This window comes from Oryx dammah, unplaced genomic scaffold (assembly GCF_014754425.2).
Source record: "Oryx dammah isolate SB20612 unplaced genomic scaffold, SCBI_Odam_1.1 HiC_scaffold_2, whole genome shotgun sequence".
NCBI classification, from domain to species: Eukaryota; Metazoa; Chordata; class Mammalia; order Artiodactyla; family Bovidae; genus Oryx; species Oryx dammah.
This window is the reverse complement of record NW_024070186.1, coordinates 85733723-85750640: the sequence shown is the minus strand read 5'-3', so window position 1 is coordinate 85750640 and position 16918 is coordinate 85733723. Positions and strand designations below refer to the sequence as shown.

General features: G+C 36.1%; 1 protein-coding gene and 1 non-coding gene across 2 annotated transcripts in view; one reads left to right on the top strand and one right to left on the bottom strand.

Moving 5' to 3' along the window:
* Positions 1-288: 288 nt before the first annotated feature.
* Positions 289-16918, bottom strand: part of UBXN7 (UBX domain protein 7) — a 57812-nt gene continuing 41182 nt past the window's right edge. The window contains exons 7-11 of the mRNA XM_040249806.1: positions 15726-15816; positions 14951-15078; positions 10059-10452; positions 9861-9940; positions 289-8587 (exon numbers count right to left, since the gene is read on the bottom strand). Coding sequence (XP_040105740.1) covers positions 8426-8587; positions 9861-9940; positions 10059-10452; positions 14951-15078; positions 15726-15816 — 855 coding nt within the window. The 3' untranslated portion in view covers positions 289-8425. The remainder of the gene's footprint in view (positions 8588-9860; positions 9941-10058; positions 10453-14950; positions 15079-15725; positions 15817-16918) is intronic.
* TRNAS-GGA lies at positions 11603-11674 on the top strand. Its single transcript has one exon. It is a non-coding gene; the product is annotated as a tRNA-Ser (tRNA).

Genomic DNA, 16918 nt, shown 5'->3' with positions numbered 1-16918 from the left:
CGTCAAATATATAATCTTAGTTTCCTTACAAGGCTATCTAACCCAACAATTTCATGAACAGTTCAGCCAACATTCATAGAGCTTTTAACATGAATGTTCAACATATAACTAAGAGTAGAGAAGAAGCTAACAAACGTTACCCTTGATAAAAGAATAGTGAACTAACCTTTGTCAGTAAACATCAGTGTCCTCAACATGAGAACGTGAGGGTAAGCAAACCCAAATTATATTAACAAAAGTATCAACAGTACCCAGTCTTACCTCACAAAAACAGTAATGCAAAAAAACTAATACTGAAAAGTTTTTGATTTTATTTCCAAGATCAAATATTACAACAGGACATTTACATGTATTTATAAAAAAATGCAGCAGTTGAATTTATAGATCAGAGGTTTCCTTGAGTTTGGTCCCTCTCTCAGCACAGTGAGCTGATGTCTTCGAAAGACTCCCTTCCCTCCCCCACCCCAAATGTCCCACCGCCCCCTCCCCAATTCAAGTTGCAGTATCAATATAAAGTAACTGGGTACAACACAGCAAGAATATTCACAATTTGGTACAGCCAAAACCAGAGGATCACCAAGAGAAAGATCCTCATTTTAGAAATTATTTACCTATAGACTATGTGTATCTATAGATATCACACCCAGTTATCTAAGATTTCCCTGGTTTTAGAGCAAGTGGAAGTTCCATTGAGTCTTAGCCAGCAGTTACAGCTCTGCTTTATCTAACAGCGTGTTTTTCTCCTCCTACAAGTTTATATTTTCTATGGTCTCCTTATGTCTTCAAATTTAAGGCTTTCCCTAGCACCTTTATCTCTTACTAGATATACAGGAGGGTCTGTCAAGTGTCTTGAACAAAAAAATTTAGTGGATGATCCTGTCGCCCCTTTCTCACTGGTCCCAAAGCCTTCTTCCCACTCTTGAGAAGAACTGCAGAAACAAATGATCTCTCCTAGCACCATGGGATTAAAGCCCTGAAAATTGAGAACTGTATGTTATGTGCATTTTAGGGAGCACTTGCCAGAAACACTACAATAGGAGCACTGTCTCTGTCCATTACCTTCTTGGATTCAATAACCAAGTTACACTACAGATTAAATTTAGAGCTTGTCCTGCATTAAGAATGCAAATCTCACTGAGACCACCACTTTATCCAGAATAAGTTGAGTATACAAACATCCCAGGGAATTTCTAAATTCCATTAGAAACTGCTTGAGAACACTAAAGCAAATACCCTAAGTTGACTTCACTCAAGTCCCCAACCCACCCTCGTCCCTATCCCCAAATTCCATTCCTTGATTAACTTCTCCGAATAAGATGGGAAGTGAGGTTTGGAAAATGACATGAAAAATGTTGAAAAAACACAATAGTGAAGACACCAGAATTGGACATTCCAGATGATTCAAAACGCAGTTAAAACTGAACTCATACAAAGCATGCAGAGAAGCCTACAAACACTCCTGAGAGTTTCCATGGAACAATCAATACCTACTCTCTTTCTTAAAAGGTTAAAATAATAATAATAAAGACACCAGATGCTTAGAAGTTGTTAACAATCAAAAGGAAAACCGTTCTTAAAAAAAAAAAAAGATTCTTAAAGGAGTGAATAAAATTATTTCTAAGATTCATGCCAAAGCTTGGCTGGAAGCCCCTCAAAATCCAAGTATCATATAAGCATCAACCTGTACTCATTTCTCTACAACTAAGACTAGAGGATTATCTCACAGCTTTACTGTCTGTCTCCCAGCAAGTTATAGTCTTTCCAAATCTAAGGGACAAACCTAAGAAAGGAACAAGGCCCAAGTCCCCAAATAGGTAAGATAAACAGCCACTACAAGCTTATTACTAATTAGCTGAAATGTGGAGGTCACATACTACTTTCATTCTAATTAGCAGGTAAGAGGGGATTTTCTGGTGGCAGTGGTCACTCCATGTGAGGTTTAACTTACAGGGCAGTTAAATTATCAAAAAGCTACTGTTAAGAGCATATGATTAGTGTCAAAATCCTATTTATATTTTGAATCACACCATTTATTGATATTTTTCATTATTAAGAACACAGAAGCTCGAGAAAAGCATACTATAAAACCATTTTGTTGAAAACAGAAAGATATCCAACTGAGCATCAACATTCCAATGTCATTAACTTGAATATGTCCTGGTGACACATACTAGAGTCAGCGACCTTGACAAAGGAAAAAAAAAATAAGCAGAATGGCAGGGAATGGTTCCAGACCAAGACTTTCTCTCCCTTATCAGTTAAGATGCCCATATTGAGTCTATGAAAAAAAAACAAATAGAAAAGACTTTAAGGAGGGGAGAATTCAATTCCAAGTCAGAATTTATCTAATGATTTGAAATGTTTCCCATTTTATTTACCATTTCTAATAAATGAGTGATTCATGGTGGCCAAGTTAGATTAATAATTTCTTTCAATGGAGATAAAATTTTTCTTACATTAATTAGAGCTTATTCTTCCAATCTATAAACCCAAGTGACTTTATAAGGGATATAAAATCTTAGGGCATTTTGATCTCTGTAGAGGAAACACTATTAAGCAAACAACAAAAACTTGTTGTTTAGTGCAACAGAATTAAGTACAACAAGGCAAATGTCCATATTTATAGATTAATATGTGATTGTTCTTAGGCAAAATACTACCATCAGTATTTATATCTCTAATCCTACAAGTAAGTCTTCTTTTGAAAATGCTTTACAGAAATGCTAAATTATGTTTTATTAAGGTAGTTCATATTAGATTGCTCAACTCTACTTTGAGATCATATGTCAAAGAAAAAGCCTGTACCAAAACTATTATGTTTATGAGAAAGACTGAGATTCTAAGCAATACAACAGCATTCCATAAGCTAAAGAAGGGGAAAGGGTACCATGGACTAGCTATTCTATATTTGGAATAAGGATTCCTAGGTAGAGAGAGAGTTATAAAAAATGCTGTTTGCCTCAAATTCTTTCCTGGTATATTAATTTATAAAAAATGAAAAGTTATTAAAAGTCAGAAATGGAGTTTCTTAAACATATCCAATTTCATTAAAAATCATGACATTTTCTGAGAACAGATGTCAAAAATCAAGAAGAGAATGGAAACGTAAGAGAAAGTTGCATTAAAAGATCTTCTAATTAAGGGTCTCATTACATTCAATAATTTAATCACACAATCACTTCATGGGAAAACTACCAAGCTCATCATAATCTCTATTTTAAAAAAGGCTAAGATTCTAATCTGTCTCTCTAGCAGGACTGACACATAGGTGAATCAAAGACCAAAACAGCCATCACTGAAATATAGAATTTTGACATATCAGGAGAAACCACCACACTGGCTTGGTGTTCTATGTTGGTTATTTTCAGTACTACAGAACATTTTTACCACTATTCTAAAATGTATACAGTGTAATACTAAGTTTCATGGCAAGACAGTAAGTAAAATGCTAAGCAAGGCAAATAAACGAAGTTAAATATTCAAAGTACACAGCTGTCCTTAAGTGGCTTTTATCAAGGCTTATGTTTATTGGAAAATTGCTATGTTCACCAGAAGGGTGGGTTCTTCTTACTATCATTTAGTTTTACACAAGACTTTACTTACTCATCAACCTCCATTCCGTGATTTACTATTGAGTAATACTTCTGAGTACTATTTACTCTCTCTCTTTGGCTCTAAATGAAAGAGACCCAGAAAGACAGAAAATGACACCATGGAGATACACTCTATGGGATAAGAAATATTTTTAAAAGTCAACCTAATTCGATCCTGAAAAACCTGTTTCTGTCAAAACCAAGTGAATTCTACAATTTACACAAATCAATTTCCTAACAACTGCTTAGTCAGTAAACTGCTTTGTTTAAGCACACATAAAGAATTAAATTTAACTCTGGCTGTCAGTGAAATAATTGGTTCTTACTACATTTTAGTCACACTCAACACTGATTAGGAAGACAGCATTAAGTTTTAATTAAAAGTAATGAATTGTGTTTAAAACATCATTAGTAAACCTGAAACTATTATACTCTCCTTCTGGAGATTTCAATCATCACAGTATGGGTAGATCAAGTTACTGGACAAATGAAACCTGGACACAGGGAAAAAAGCAAGAACTGATTAACAAGAATACTTTAAATTACTCTAGGGATTAATATATAAAATAAAAGGAGGAGACTCAAGAGCATTAAATTTTGGAGTGGAGAGGATTCAGAGATAACATAATTCAGTGGTCTACAATCTGTGGGTTCCCAGAGTCTCTGGAAAGGGTCTGCAATTCCACAGGCACACTTACATTTTCTCCACCATACTTAACCCCACAACTCCCCACCACTGCCGGATTTTAATGTTACAAGCCCTTTTACTTGAACAGACTAAGAACTATTGATCTAGTTCAATTCTCTGTTAATTAGAGGCAGAGATGTAACCCAAGTATACTTTATACCTACATAGTGCCCCTTCTGCATATAATATATAATACATTTAATGTGTACCCGGGAAGAGAAATTAAATCTTCTCTTTCCAGTAGCAAGTGGCTCCCTCTGGTATTTTCCTAAATGTCCAAATGAGATCCCTGCTAGCTTAAATCTTTAATCCTGGGATCAATACTTCTTTCCTAGTTATGCCTTATTGTTATATGTCACACCCTAAATCTAGCAGTTTCAAAAGCTGGTACTAAAGAATACAGGGGAATCAAAAGAAAATGTGTTTTGCCACTTTTCAGTTTTATTTCCCTAAATAAAACTTACACTATTCTTTACCTTTTCTAAACTTCTATTGTTAATTATGGTTCAGACTCAGGAAAGTAAGCGTTTACATGTTCTATTATCTCATGCGTAGTGTGTCTCTCCAACTGGATAAAACAGGCAGGAAGCAGATCTTAGATTAGGGTTTTTCCAACTTTGATTTAAGGACTCAAATAACTGTTAACTTACAGAGTCAAGGAAGTAGAATTTTATAGAAGATTTTAAAATACACAATGTTCAACAATCTAATATAGACGGGATATAGAAAAGATAATTGTATCTTTTCTGAAAAATGGTAAAAAAAAAAAAAAGTTGATAAAATTCTTTTTTATCCTTTCCATTTTTTTCTTGGCAAACAGTGCCACAGTTATTTTCCTTTCACATTTTCATCAGTGCATCATTTTTAAAAAACAACTGGTAATCAGCCGCTGAAAATAATGGTGTAAATAAGACTATATAGGCATAGTACAAATCTCACGAGCTTTAAGGAAACAAACCCAAATAACTTACAGAGCCAAACAATGAGAAGATAACCTTTTAAACAAATTGATTCCTGTTGTAGGAGACCACAGCACAGGAGTGAAAAAAAGCATGAATGCCAGCTCTGATTTTGCCACTTACTAGCTGTGACATCCTGAACAAGTTCTCTGAACTTCAATTTTCTTACTTATCTATAAAACGGGGAAAATATGCATTTTTGTGGAGTCCTTAGGGAGATTAAAGAAGAAAATGCACATGAAGTACTTAGTACTTGTTAGTTACTCAAAATTACTTTCCTGTTCTCCCCCTATTTGGCTATTCTCTTCTCTGGTCCCTTCATAAATCAAATTAAAATGATTTCCTGTTACTTTCCTCCCTGATTTTCATTTCATCTCCCTCTATTTGTCTTCTGTCATTTACTCTCATCAAAGTCTAGCTTGTTCTTTTCCTTCCTACCTTTTAAGGTCTCTTTCAAGCTGTTTCCATCACCTATGAGGAGTGACTATTTTTACCTAATCTTACTGACTTCATTTTATCTATTCAATAAAACCTCTCCTCCAAAGAGCTAAGGAATTTGCAGAGGAAATGACTTACTAATAAAGTGTATTAAGTTCTTGAACAAAGCACAATCCATACTCTTCCTGTGTACAATTCATAATGCCTTCCTTGTGGGCCTGTATACCAAACCCAGGATAATTACACTCCTGCCTCAGAATAAAATAAAATCCTCTACATCTTGTACTGTAAAAACCCCTGTTTTATTTAAGTTGGATCAATATCTCATGCCCCATCTCTTTGATATGCTTACTTATATCACTTTGATGTGGTCATCTCATAGTAATCAAAGTTGAAAAAGTTACTTTGGTTTCTTATACATGGATATGCCAGAGCTGAGCTTATCAGAAAGAACTACATCTTATCATTAATGAACATGTTGTCTTAAGTTTTCCAGATATGTTTTATAAAGAGAAACTAGTAGGTAAAAGAATGAAATAGAATCCTATGGGGAAAATTCTTGACTTCATATTTTTAACAGATTTGGACTTTAGCTGTGACTCTGCTGAGAGTGGAGATAGGTGCCATCACAGCACCAAAGCTGAGCATAACCTCACCTCTTACCCTGTGCCTCCCTGAATTTTTAGATTTTTGACCTTGTCTATGACCAATAGTTTTTTTACCCTCTAATGCACCTTTGTATATAGCTCTGTTCTTCAGATAGCAAGTATATTATCCAAGTTCAGAGAAACAATTGAGGAATTAACATGAAAACCATGCTTCCTCAATAAATCAGAAGCTGCTAGTTAGCCTCGAGAGCCTATGAAAATACACCAAAGTGGTATTACTCAGTCACCAATCTAAAGAGAGAACTTTGACTCAAGGTATAAATGAAATTGTAATTATATAAATATATTTATAAATATTTATACAATTATATACTTATACATAAGCACTTACACAGACTTAGAAAAAAATGTAAGAACATTAATTCAAAAGGACTCACTGAAGAATAAACAGAATTTTCCATGATTTCCTTGAGGACATACATAACTCATTTGTTAGGGAGGGTCCCTCAAAGTCCAACCATTAGAAACCGTATTCTCTAATTGTGTACTAGCAACACACAAGCATCTTTTTTTTTTTTTAAATCCCCCAGTTGCCAAGAGAGTGATCTTAAAATAGATGGGAACCTAAAGGTCTCTGAGTAATAGTAATTTATGTTCCTCAAGTAGAAGAATCAATCAATCTAAATCCCAATCTACAAAACAGATTCACTCTGTATTATGATTTTATAACAAGTTAAAGTTCTGATTTTGCCACCAGAATTACTACTACCCGTTCAGAGGACTCTAAAGCTCAAAATAAGAATTGAGCATAATGTGAAGCTGGTAAGTCTAATTGTATTATATAGATTCAAGATGACCTCTTCTAAATAATACTGAAAAAAGCACTCACCAACTACAATTTGAATGTGGCTTTTGTTGGCAGAAAAAACTCACACCCAAAAATTACAGGTAATCTTCCCCACTTCCGTTACTAAATGTTGTCTTATGAACTGATTTTAAAGGTCCTCCCCTTAGAGCTAAGTTTTCAGTTTTGATACCTTTTGTAAAAAACTGCATGAGAAATTAAGCTCATTCAATCACCAGAGCCTTTCAGAGACAGTTCCAACCAAGGGTAAAAGATAAATCATTATTTCTAACCAAAGGAACATGGTTAGCAACTCTCAGCTTCATCTTCTTCTTTTTCCCCCAGGGCATACATTAAGTATGCCTTAAAGCACATAGGACAATCAATAACCATAGTGGTTACAACTACAAGCCATTGTACTCATGATTACTGAACAGCTGCCTTCCTATAGATCACTTGTGGACCCAAACAATGGAAGGGCCAAAGGAATTAATATGCTGTACTGGCAAAAACAGCAAGTACCTTCCTATTCTAGTCACCACAACGTGCTCACAAAATGTCCATTCCAAGATTAGCAGGATCAAGATAGTTTATAGAGTAATAACGAAGCTGTCTCAGGCTAGGATATTGAAAGCCACTCCATGCTACTCACCCTAATTTAACACTCTTTCTGTCAATAACACATATCATGGAAATAATTCTAGATGGCAGTTCTTTGAGAAAAATATTAAATATAATGAGCAGTAATTATAAAGGATGCTTTTTCCATGTAAACAAAAGCCTGGGCACTCTGTTACGTGGTATTTCCTACATGAACAACAAAACAAAACATGTGTTAGAGAATTTCTTCTCCCTACTAAAAAAGGGCTTACAAAACAGAGAGGCTGTTCTTATTCTGAATCTGGCCATTCCTTTACCAAAGGAGTCTGAAGAGTAACATTTCATTTGATCCCCTAAAAGTGCTGTGTAAGAGACCACTTATTGGAACACACATTTCCTGCTGCCAGTACTAGGAGGTCTTATCCTAACACTTCCATTTGGTCACCAGATTAGGTAAGAAAGAGAGAAAAAAGTAGGAAAAAGAAGGAAATGGGAGAGGAGGAAAAAAAGGCGGGGGGAAGGGGAGGAGGTGAGGCTGATTACAGGAGAGAACAAGAAACAGAAGAGAAGGCAGGTGACTTGCTTGCCCAACTTTGGCTCTATGGTCCTATGAGCCAAAATGCATACTCAGTGACATGGTATCTCACAGAAAAAGGGAAAAAAAGGGGTAAGCTGAGAGAGGTCAGGCCATGATGTTAATTTCTTTCCTGTACAAAGACAGTCTCTTGAGGACAAAGGCCTGCCTCCTGTAATGTAATATCATAGTCCAGATGAGAGAGTTTCCTCCGAGGGAAATTGGTGAGAAGTTCAAAACGTTCATTTGGATAACCTTTAGACTGGACATGCTTCACCAAAGCCTATGAAAAACAAGAGAAAAGACAAAGTTGTTCAATGGGAACAAAAGACAGAACATAATGAATAATTTAAAAAATATACAATATTCATTTTTACATCAGATAAGATATAAGTTTAAGTTATAAAAACTGAAGCTTACTCTTGTAGAAGTGGCAATATAACACTTTGCATGGGGAGATAATCAACCTGTACTCAATAATTAATAGCCCAGTAAATGACATTGAAGTGTTCAGGGTTATTACTGTCTCATCAATAAACAAACCTAATTTCTGTTTATAAAATTATCCTCATTTTTAAACATTTCATTAGTTTTCCTTCCTGCTATTTATCCTTCATCCTATCTTGTCAGTTGTGCACTGAATCCTTTCTTGCCTTCTCAGAAGCCATGCCACCACCACAAACCATTCTTTTACATGTATCTTCAACATCTTTTCTATAGATGCTTCCCATCAGACTTAAACATGCTTAGTCTCTCCTTCAATCATCTTTTCCCCTCTGATTGCTGCTCACTCCTCACTCTAGATTCAAAACCAATCTTCTCAAAAAAGTGGTCTATACTTGTATTCACTGTTTCATCTCCCATTCCTTTCCAACTACTAGACTAGGAGACATTCTAGGTATTAACACCAGAGGCTAGAGCCTGCCTGCATTCGTCACAGTCTTTAAGAGTCTAATTATTTTCAGCCACAGCAATGGCCAGGTATAAACACTTGACCCAAGGAGGATTCATTCATAGGCTAATCTAAACAAGTCAGATTCATTCTCTTTTCCAGGAGTTGAAAAACACAAAAGAAAGGCTTATCAGCTATGGACTCTAGAGGAAAAGCTCTCAATACATCCCTATTATGGATTATGTACAGGCTGTTTTCCAAACAGTCATCAGAATACAGAGAGAAGAATGGTATGAAGCAGAGAATCACAAGTGGGAAACTCAACAGGCCCCCCAAGAGAAACACACAGAAAATAGTCATGGTTCTTAACTACCAGGAAATCCAGGAGGCCCCACTACAGTCTTTAAATAAACCTCACTCCTTTTCCAGGTAATAATTTCAGTTGGGTTTCTATTGCAAGCAGCTATGGAACAGAGAAGGCTTGACTAGAATAGACTATGCAAGATGCCCAAGATAAGGTGGGGAGGAAATAAAGCAGTGAGAATTAAAGATTCACCACAGTGAAGTTTCCAGTTAGAGACCTAACCAACATCCATATCAAAGAATCATCAAGCAAATTACACCAATTAGTTTTTCTGCTTCAAGTAAATTAGATATAACTTACTAGTAGTTTAGCTTGCTCTGGAAGAGTGATTTGTTCCCTTTTTCCATCTGGATACCGCAACATCAGCTGTGCTTTTGGTCCTAAAGAAAGGGTTAAAAAAATATATATATAGCTGTGTGACAGAACGCTAATTTAAACAAATAATTCTCTTCAGTAATATTAAAGTTTTAAGTAAAGGAAGTTTAAAATGTGACCCACCATTTACATCAATGCCCTCCACTATTCCATCTGATTTTTCAGGTGACATCTCCAATATTTCTGAATCCATGACTGGCAATCCTTGGTGGTTTGTGGCTGTTCCAGGCTCAGTTCTGGCAGGGGGCTCAGTCATTGACCTTCTGTTCTCCTCTTTTCTATGTCCCAAATCTTTGTGGGGAGACTTTCTAGACTTGGCAAGATTCTCTACCTCCTCCTCTTCATCAGAGCCACAAACAGATATGAACTCCTCACTGCCAGAAAAAAGTTCAGATTCAGATTCTTCATCTGAGCGGCTATCCTGTTTTGTCTGTGTGGAATCAAAATGTGTCTCTTGTAAGGAGGCTCTGATGGCAGCTTCTAGCTGACTGTCTTCACTTGCATCTATAAGGCTCTCCTGCAAGATGCAGTCATACAACATGGGTGGAAAGAAAAAGAAAACAGTTAAACCAAAAAAAAAAATCAAGTCAAATAGGGCATGGGAAATCAAACAGTCAGCTTGCCATTATTACTGTCTGCTGGATGTATCTCTTCTACTAAATTTTAAGCTATTTGAGGGCAACAACTTTGTCTTAAACAGCCAAGTTGGAATGGCGTTTTAAACACAAAAATAAAAACCGTCACACCATCTGGCACAATGATTGCAAGCACAGGACTTGGCAGGATGTGGGGTGGGGGAAATCAAAGTGAATAAAATCAAGAAAACAACTTATTCCTTGCCCAGAACAAGACATGAATTAAGGTTTTAAATATAAAAGTCGAAACATTAGTCTTTAACATGACTAAGCACAAAGAAAGATGTCTATCTTGCTCACTAACCAGCACTGCTTTGGCACACAGAAGGCTATCAGTAAATAAATAACTCAGTAATGATCATTTTACAAAAAAATCTTACAGTCAGATCTTTAACATTCAAACAAAACAAAATATGAAAAAAATATGAAAAAACAACTACATTTTTCCAAACTTAATTTCAATGAAGGTTCTCATTGTGACCGACCACGAAAAGCGACTTTCAACAGTTCTCCCCGTGGAAAAGTCCTACTGTCACAGATTTCACTAAACTTGTTGAGTCGCAAAATAGGCATTACTAAAGTGAATCCAAACTATACAAAAAGATTTTTTATGATAGTCAAAAGCTGAACACTGGATATTTTATGATATAAAGGAACTACAGTTAATTTTTTGCGGGTGTGTTAGGTACTGTGATTATTTCTAAAAATAAAAAGAATCTTTTATCTTTTAAAGATACATGCCAAAGAATTAATAATAAATAAAACAATGAATCCTGAGATTTGCTTCAAAGGACGGGGTATAGCTGAAACAAGACTCACTATAAGTTGTTAATGACTGAAATTAGTTAATGGACACATAGAAGCTCAATAAACTCCTTCTATTCTAAAATTTTCCACAATAAAAAGTTCAGGTTGCTAACAAAAAACTAAAGGAGTTTCAATTTGGCTTACCCTATCAGCCAATAACATTGAAAAAAAATTTTTTTTTTTTTTTTTTTAAATTTTAAGGCAACTTAAGGCTAATTTGGGGCTTCCCTGGTGGCTCAGAGGTTAAAGTATCTGCCTGGAATGCAGGAGACCCAGGTTTGATCCCTGGGTTGGGAAGATCCCCTGGAGAAGGAAATGGCAACCCACTCCAGTACTCTTGCCTGGAGAATCCCATGGAGGGAGGAGCCTGGTAGGCTACAGTCCATGGGGTCGCAAAGAGTTGGACACGACTGAGCGACTTTACTTACTTACTTAAAGCTAATTTAGCACCAAAAAATATATATAAATTGGACTTCCCTGGTGGCTTAGAGGGTAAAGCATCTGCCTGCAATGCAGGAGACCTGGGTTCGATCCCTGGGTTGGGAAGATCCCCTGGAGAAGGAAATGGCACCCCACTCCAGTACTCTTGCCTGGAAAATCCCATGGATGGAGGAGCCTGGAAGGCTGCAGTCCATGGGGTCACTGAGGGTCGGACATGACTGAGCGACTTCACTTTCACGTTTCACTTTCATGCACTGGAGAAGGAAATGGCAACCCACTCCAGTGTTCTTGCCTGGAGAATCCCAGGGATGGGGGAGCCTGGTGGGCTGCCGTCTATGGGGTCGCACAGAGTTGGACACGACTGAAGGGACTTAGCAGCAGTAAGGCTACAGTCCACGGGTCACAAAGAGTCGGACATGACTGAGCGAATTCACTTTCACTCACTTCCACTAAGGCTAATTTAGCACCAAATATATATATAAATAAATAAAAAGGCAAGTAGATGTACCCATGTGACCAGCAATGGCTTAAGTGAACTGTAGGTTTATAATAATGATATTACACAGCATGCAGCTTGATTTTAAAGACTGCCACCATAGTAGATACTGCTGGCTTCCTATCCAACATTCATTCTCCTCTGATTCCTTACTTACAAGATCCTACTTCTATTTAAATTTGTACTTGAGGCAGATAATATGGTTTTCTTTTTTAGTGAACTCCACTGGTTGGTTGTCTAACATTAAACCAAGTTTGCATTCCTGAGCTAAAACCCACTTGGTTAGGATGCACTGCTTTTTTATAAACTGCTGAGTCTGATTTATGAAAATTTTGTCAAGAATTTTTGTATCCCTGTTAATAAGGGTTATTGGTTTAATTTCTTTGTCTTTTGTTTTCCTTGTAAAACAAAGCTCAGTTTTTGGTTTTGGTTTTGATATCAAGTTAATGCTGGTCTCACAATGAACTAGGCAGTGTTTCTTCCCCTTTGGTTTCCTGGAAGAGTTTGTGTAGAATTAGCATTATTTCTTCCTTAAAAATTAAAGACATTTACCAGGGAAGCCACCTGGGCATAGTTTTCTTTGTGGAAGTTTTAAACTACAAATTCAATTTAATTAATAGATATATTAATAGGACTATTTGGGTATCTGTTTTTCCTTTAATGAGCTTTAGTAGGTTGTGTCTTTTTAGGAATTTGTCCTTTTTACCTAAAGGGTCAAATATCTGACATAAAGTTATTCACTGTATTGCCTATTATTTCTTCAATAACTGTAATATCTATATGGATGGCTCCTCTCCCAATCCTGTAATTGGTAATTTGTGGCTTTTTTCCCCTGACCATCTGACTAGAGGCTTACCAATTTTACTGACTTTCTAAAAAACAAGCTTCTGGTTTCATTTAATTTTTTCTTTTGTTTTCTAAGTTACTGGTTGATCTTTGTTCTTTCCCCTTTTCTTTCTGCATAGTTTGGGTTTGAGTTTTTTCTGTGTGGGTCCTTTTTCATTTCATTTAAGATGAAAACTTAAGTTATTAATTTGAAGCTTTCTTTTTTAATACAGGCATTTAGTTATTTACTTTCTCTGTAAGTGATGCTTTAGTTCCATTCCACAATTTTTTTTTAGCTGCAAGGGAAACTGGTAAATGGAATTTTTCGTGGGGCATGCTTCCTTTTATAGACACAATTAGGATCTTTGCTTCCTTATTAAAAGGGACCTCAACGGTGTCCAAGCAACTGTGTCCAGCAAAAATAAGCAGAATTCTTTATCTGTGGCTGTTTATCTTTGTAATAAAGATATCACCTCTTTTCTCCTTGTCCATTAGACTGTGATACTGGGAGCACAGCATCTATACCATAATCATGAGGACAAAAGCCAAGACTAAGGATGGAAGTGGGGGGAAAAAAAGAGAAAGAACCTGGTTCCTTGATGACATCCACAGCAGTCAAGTCCTAGATTGCTTCCCTCTGAACTTCTTATTGAGAAAAGATGTCCTCCTTGTTTAAGCTATTATGTGTTACAGTTTCTCTTGTACAGAGAGTTATCAGAATTTAAGTCAGAGAATTATTTAGTTCAGAAGTGGGGTCTGAAATACTAGTCACTCAAATAAGCCCTATGTAATTGTCCAATTTTATGGACCCACTCTTTTCCCTACCAAGTTCCTTAACTTTTATAAGACATCTGGTGAAATATTAAACCAAATTTATGTTGTAATTCAGCAACTCGAAAGCTCAGGCTCTGGATTTTGACAATTTCAGCCTATGATTGCAAAAGATGAGAAAACCCTCTCAGGGAAGTCACAGAAACTTCCTGGATTTTTTAATGTCTTAAAAAAGAATTCTACTTAAGTAAAATTCATGAGTAATGGAGGAGGATAAATGAATTCTATACAAACCCTTAGCAAGTACTCATAGCCTCTCCTTAAATGTGCACTTTACTTTCAGTAATAATTTAAGGAACTGTTTCATTACTGCATGGTACTAGACTACTAAAGTCAGATTCTCTATAATTAATTCCATCCTCACTGCCATCAAACCCAAATAGTTCCCATAATCAATGAAGATTCCCACAACTTTGAAGGTCTCTTACTTAAAACTAATTTTGCTATTAATTATCAAGTAGGTCTGCCTAGTAATAGCATATTATAGAATTAAATACAGAAATAATCTTTAGGTGGGCCTGAGAGCTAGGGCCTAAAGCTATGTAATCAGAAATAATGCCCAACTACACCATGAGAGATGTTCTAGCAAAAATATCATTTCTGCTGCTGCTTAGACCTGGATTCCAACAGTCCAAACAGTACTGCCTCTCAAAAAGTGGGTTTCTCTGTTACTGGGCTCACAGGTGAGCTGCCCTGCTCAGTGTTACACTTTCACATTGTTCCGTTCTAAATCCAGGCCTTAGGTCCCATGCCTGACCCTGGCGGCAAGTGAGACTGGAAATATGAATCTTGCAGTTTCACTAAGAAGAAAGAACCCTTATGTGGGAAACTATCAAAACGTAAGATGCTGTACAGCCACATATTTTAACTGTCTGCCACTTACATTATTATCTTTACCATCTTAACCTCAAACATTTTACACAAGGCACTTCTATACAATTATATTTAATTGCCCATCACCACTTCTCAGTCATACTTACTGAACGGGCACATTTTTTGGGGGGACTGCTAGAAAGTCCATCCAATTGCCCATGTTCACCCAGAAATCCCGTTACTTGGTCCAAGAAAGAAGATACATCTAACTGGTGCCACTCTACAAGCTTCTGACCTAAAGATTAAAAACCAGGATATAGAAATATAATAAAACCAATATTCTTTCTGAATTCTCGCTAAGTATTTCTTTCAGCATACCACAATTAAAATTTACTGGGAACATACCCCCACCCATCACCACTTAAGTTACAGTGTCTTCATAACCTAGAAGATACATTAATTATAACCAACCTAAGAGATTCCCAGCCTTCATGACAGAACAATTACGTTATCTGCTGGTATCATTTATTGCTATTTAGGAAGAAGAGATTCTGACAAAGCAATACATATACAAAACTCAATCAGTTAATAATGAAACTAGCTCTACCCTCTGCTTCTCTGGTGGGATTACAATGAGTATCTGAACAGTCTTAAATAAATAACCTAAGGGGATCCTTAAAAATGATAAGATAAACTGTTATTCTTTGAAAGAACAGAACTGCAAATTTAAAATACTACCATCTCCCAAAGTTGTTTCCTAACAAACTCCCTAAATACACACATCAATAGATTTTTAAGTAATTCAGAGGCACATGAACAAGAACCTTTCATATACATTACTACAGACAATCTTGAAACTGGACCCAAGATAAAATTGAAGATTATTTAGGTAATTGAAAGATACACGATAGGTTAAAGGCAGTAAGCTGAAATACACCTTACCTGTCCGTGGATCCAAGATGGAAACATAGGGGAAATCCCCTAGCTTATAAAACTGTATGTATCTCTGACCTTCCTCACTGTCGTGATAGACCTGTTAAGTCATTATACATATTAAAAAAAGAAATCAGCCTCTTAATAAAGTACCTTGTTATATACCAACAGCTATTAATTCTCCAAAAACACCTATGGCATATTAGGCTCTCACTGCCTACAGAGAAAATGAAGGTCACCTAATGTGAACTCGTCACTTCCTGCCTTCAGAGTCACTTCTGACCCTTACAGAAATACAGCAATCCATCTTTCCTCCTTGACCCAGTTCTTCCTTTTCAAGTCATCTGTCCATCTGTGTCACTTCTGACTCTCAACTACATATATCTTAATAAATCACAATATGTTAAGATTATCAACTCAAGTGCCTAGCATACTGCTAGGCAAACAGATGCTCAATCAATAGTTGTTGAATAAAAGGTTACTGTTCAGAAAAAAACTTAACTGAATTCAGGGGCCTGTAAAGAATGAACTGGCAAATTACTAACATTAACAGCATATCTTAGAGCGGGGAAAAAATTAATTCAGAAGTTTTTATTTTTTATAAAATTTTTTTTTGCTGCATTGCACAGCATGCAGGATCTTAGTTCCCTGACCAGAGACTGAACCCGTGTCCCCAGTGGAAGTCTCAGAGTCCTAACCACTGGACTATGGGAGTTTTTCCCTATAATTTTCCATAATATAAAAAACTGGGCAAGATCACCTACTGTTAGCATGGTAATTTATATAAAAAGGAACCAGAGCCAGAAAGACTAAGTGACAAATTTAAGGACATACAGTTAAAGATTACCAAACTCAAGCTAAAATCAACATATTAAACAAAGGTTTCTCAATTTCTTCAAATCTTCTACATCTGCACTATCAATTATAGTAGCCCCCAGAACATGTGCTACTGAAGCATTTGAAATGTGACGAATCCTAACTGCTATACTGTAAATGTAAAATACATACTAGATCCTGAAAGCTTAACACCCCCCCAAAAAAACAAAAACCCACAACCCAAATGCCTCAATCAATATTTTAACATTAATTTTATATTACAGATACTGATTTTTAAAATATATTAAAAATCAATCACCTGTTTCTTTTGACTTTTAAAAATGTGGCTACAATAAAATTTTAATCGTATTATATTTCTGTTAAAC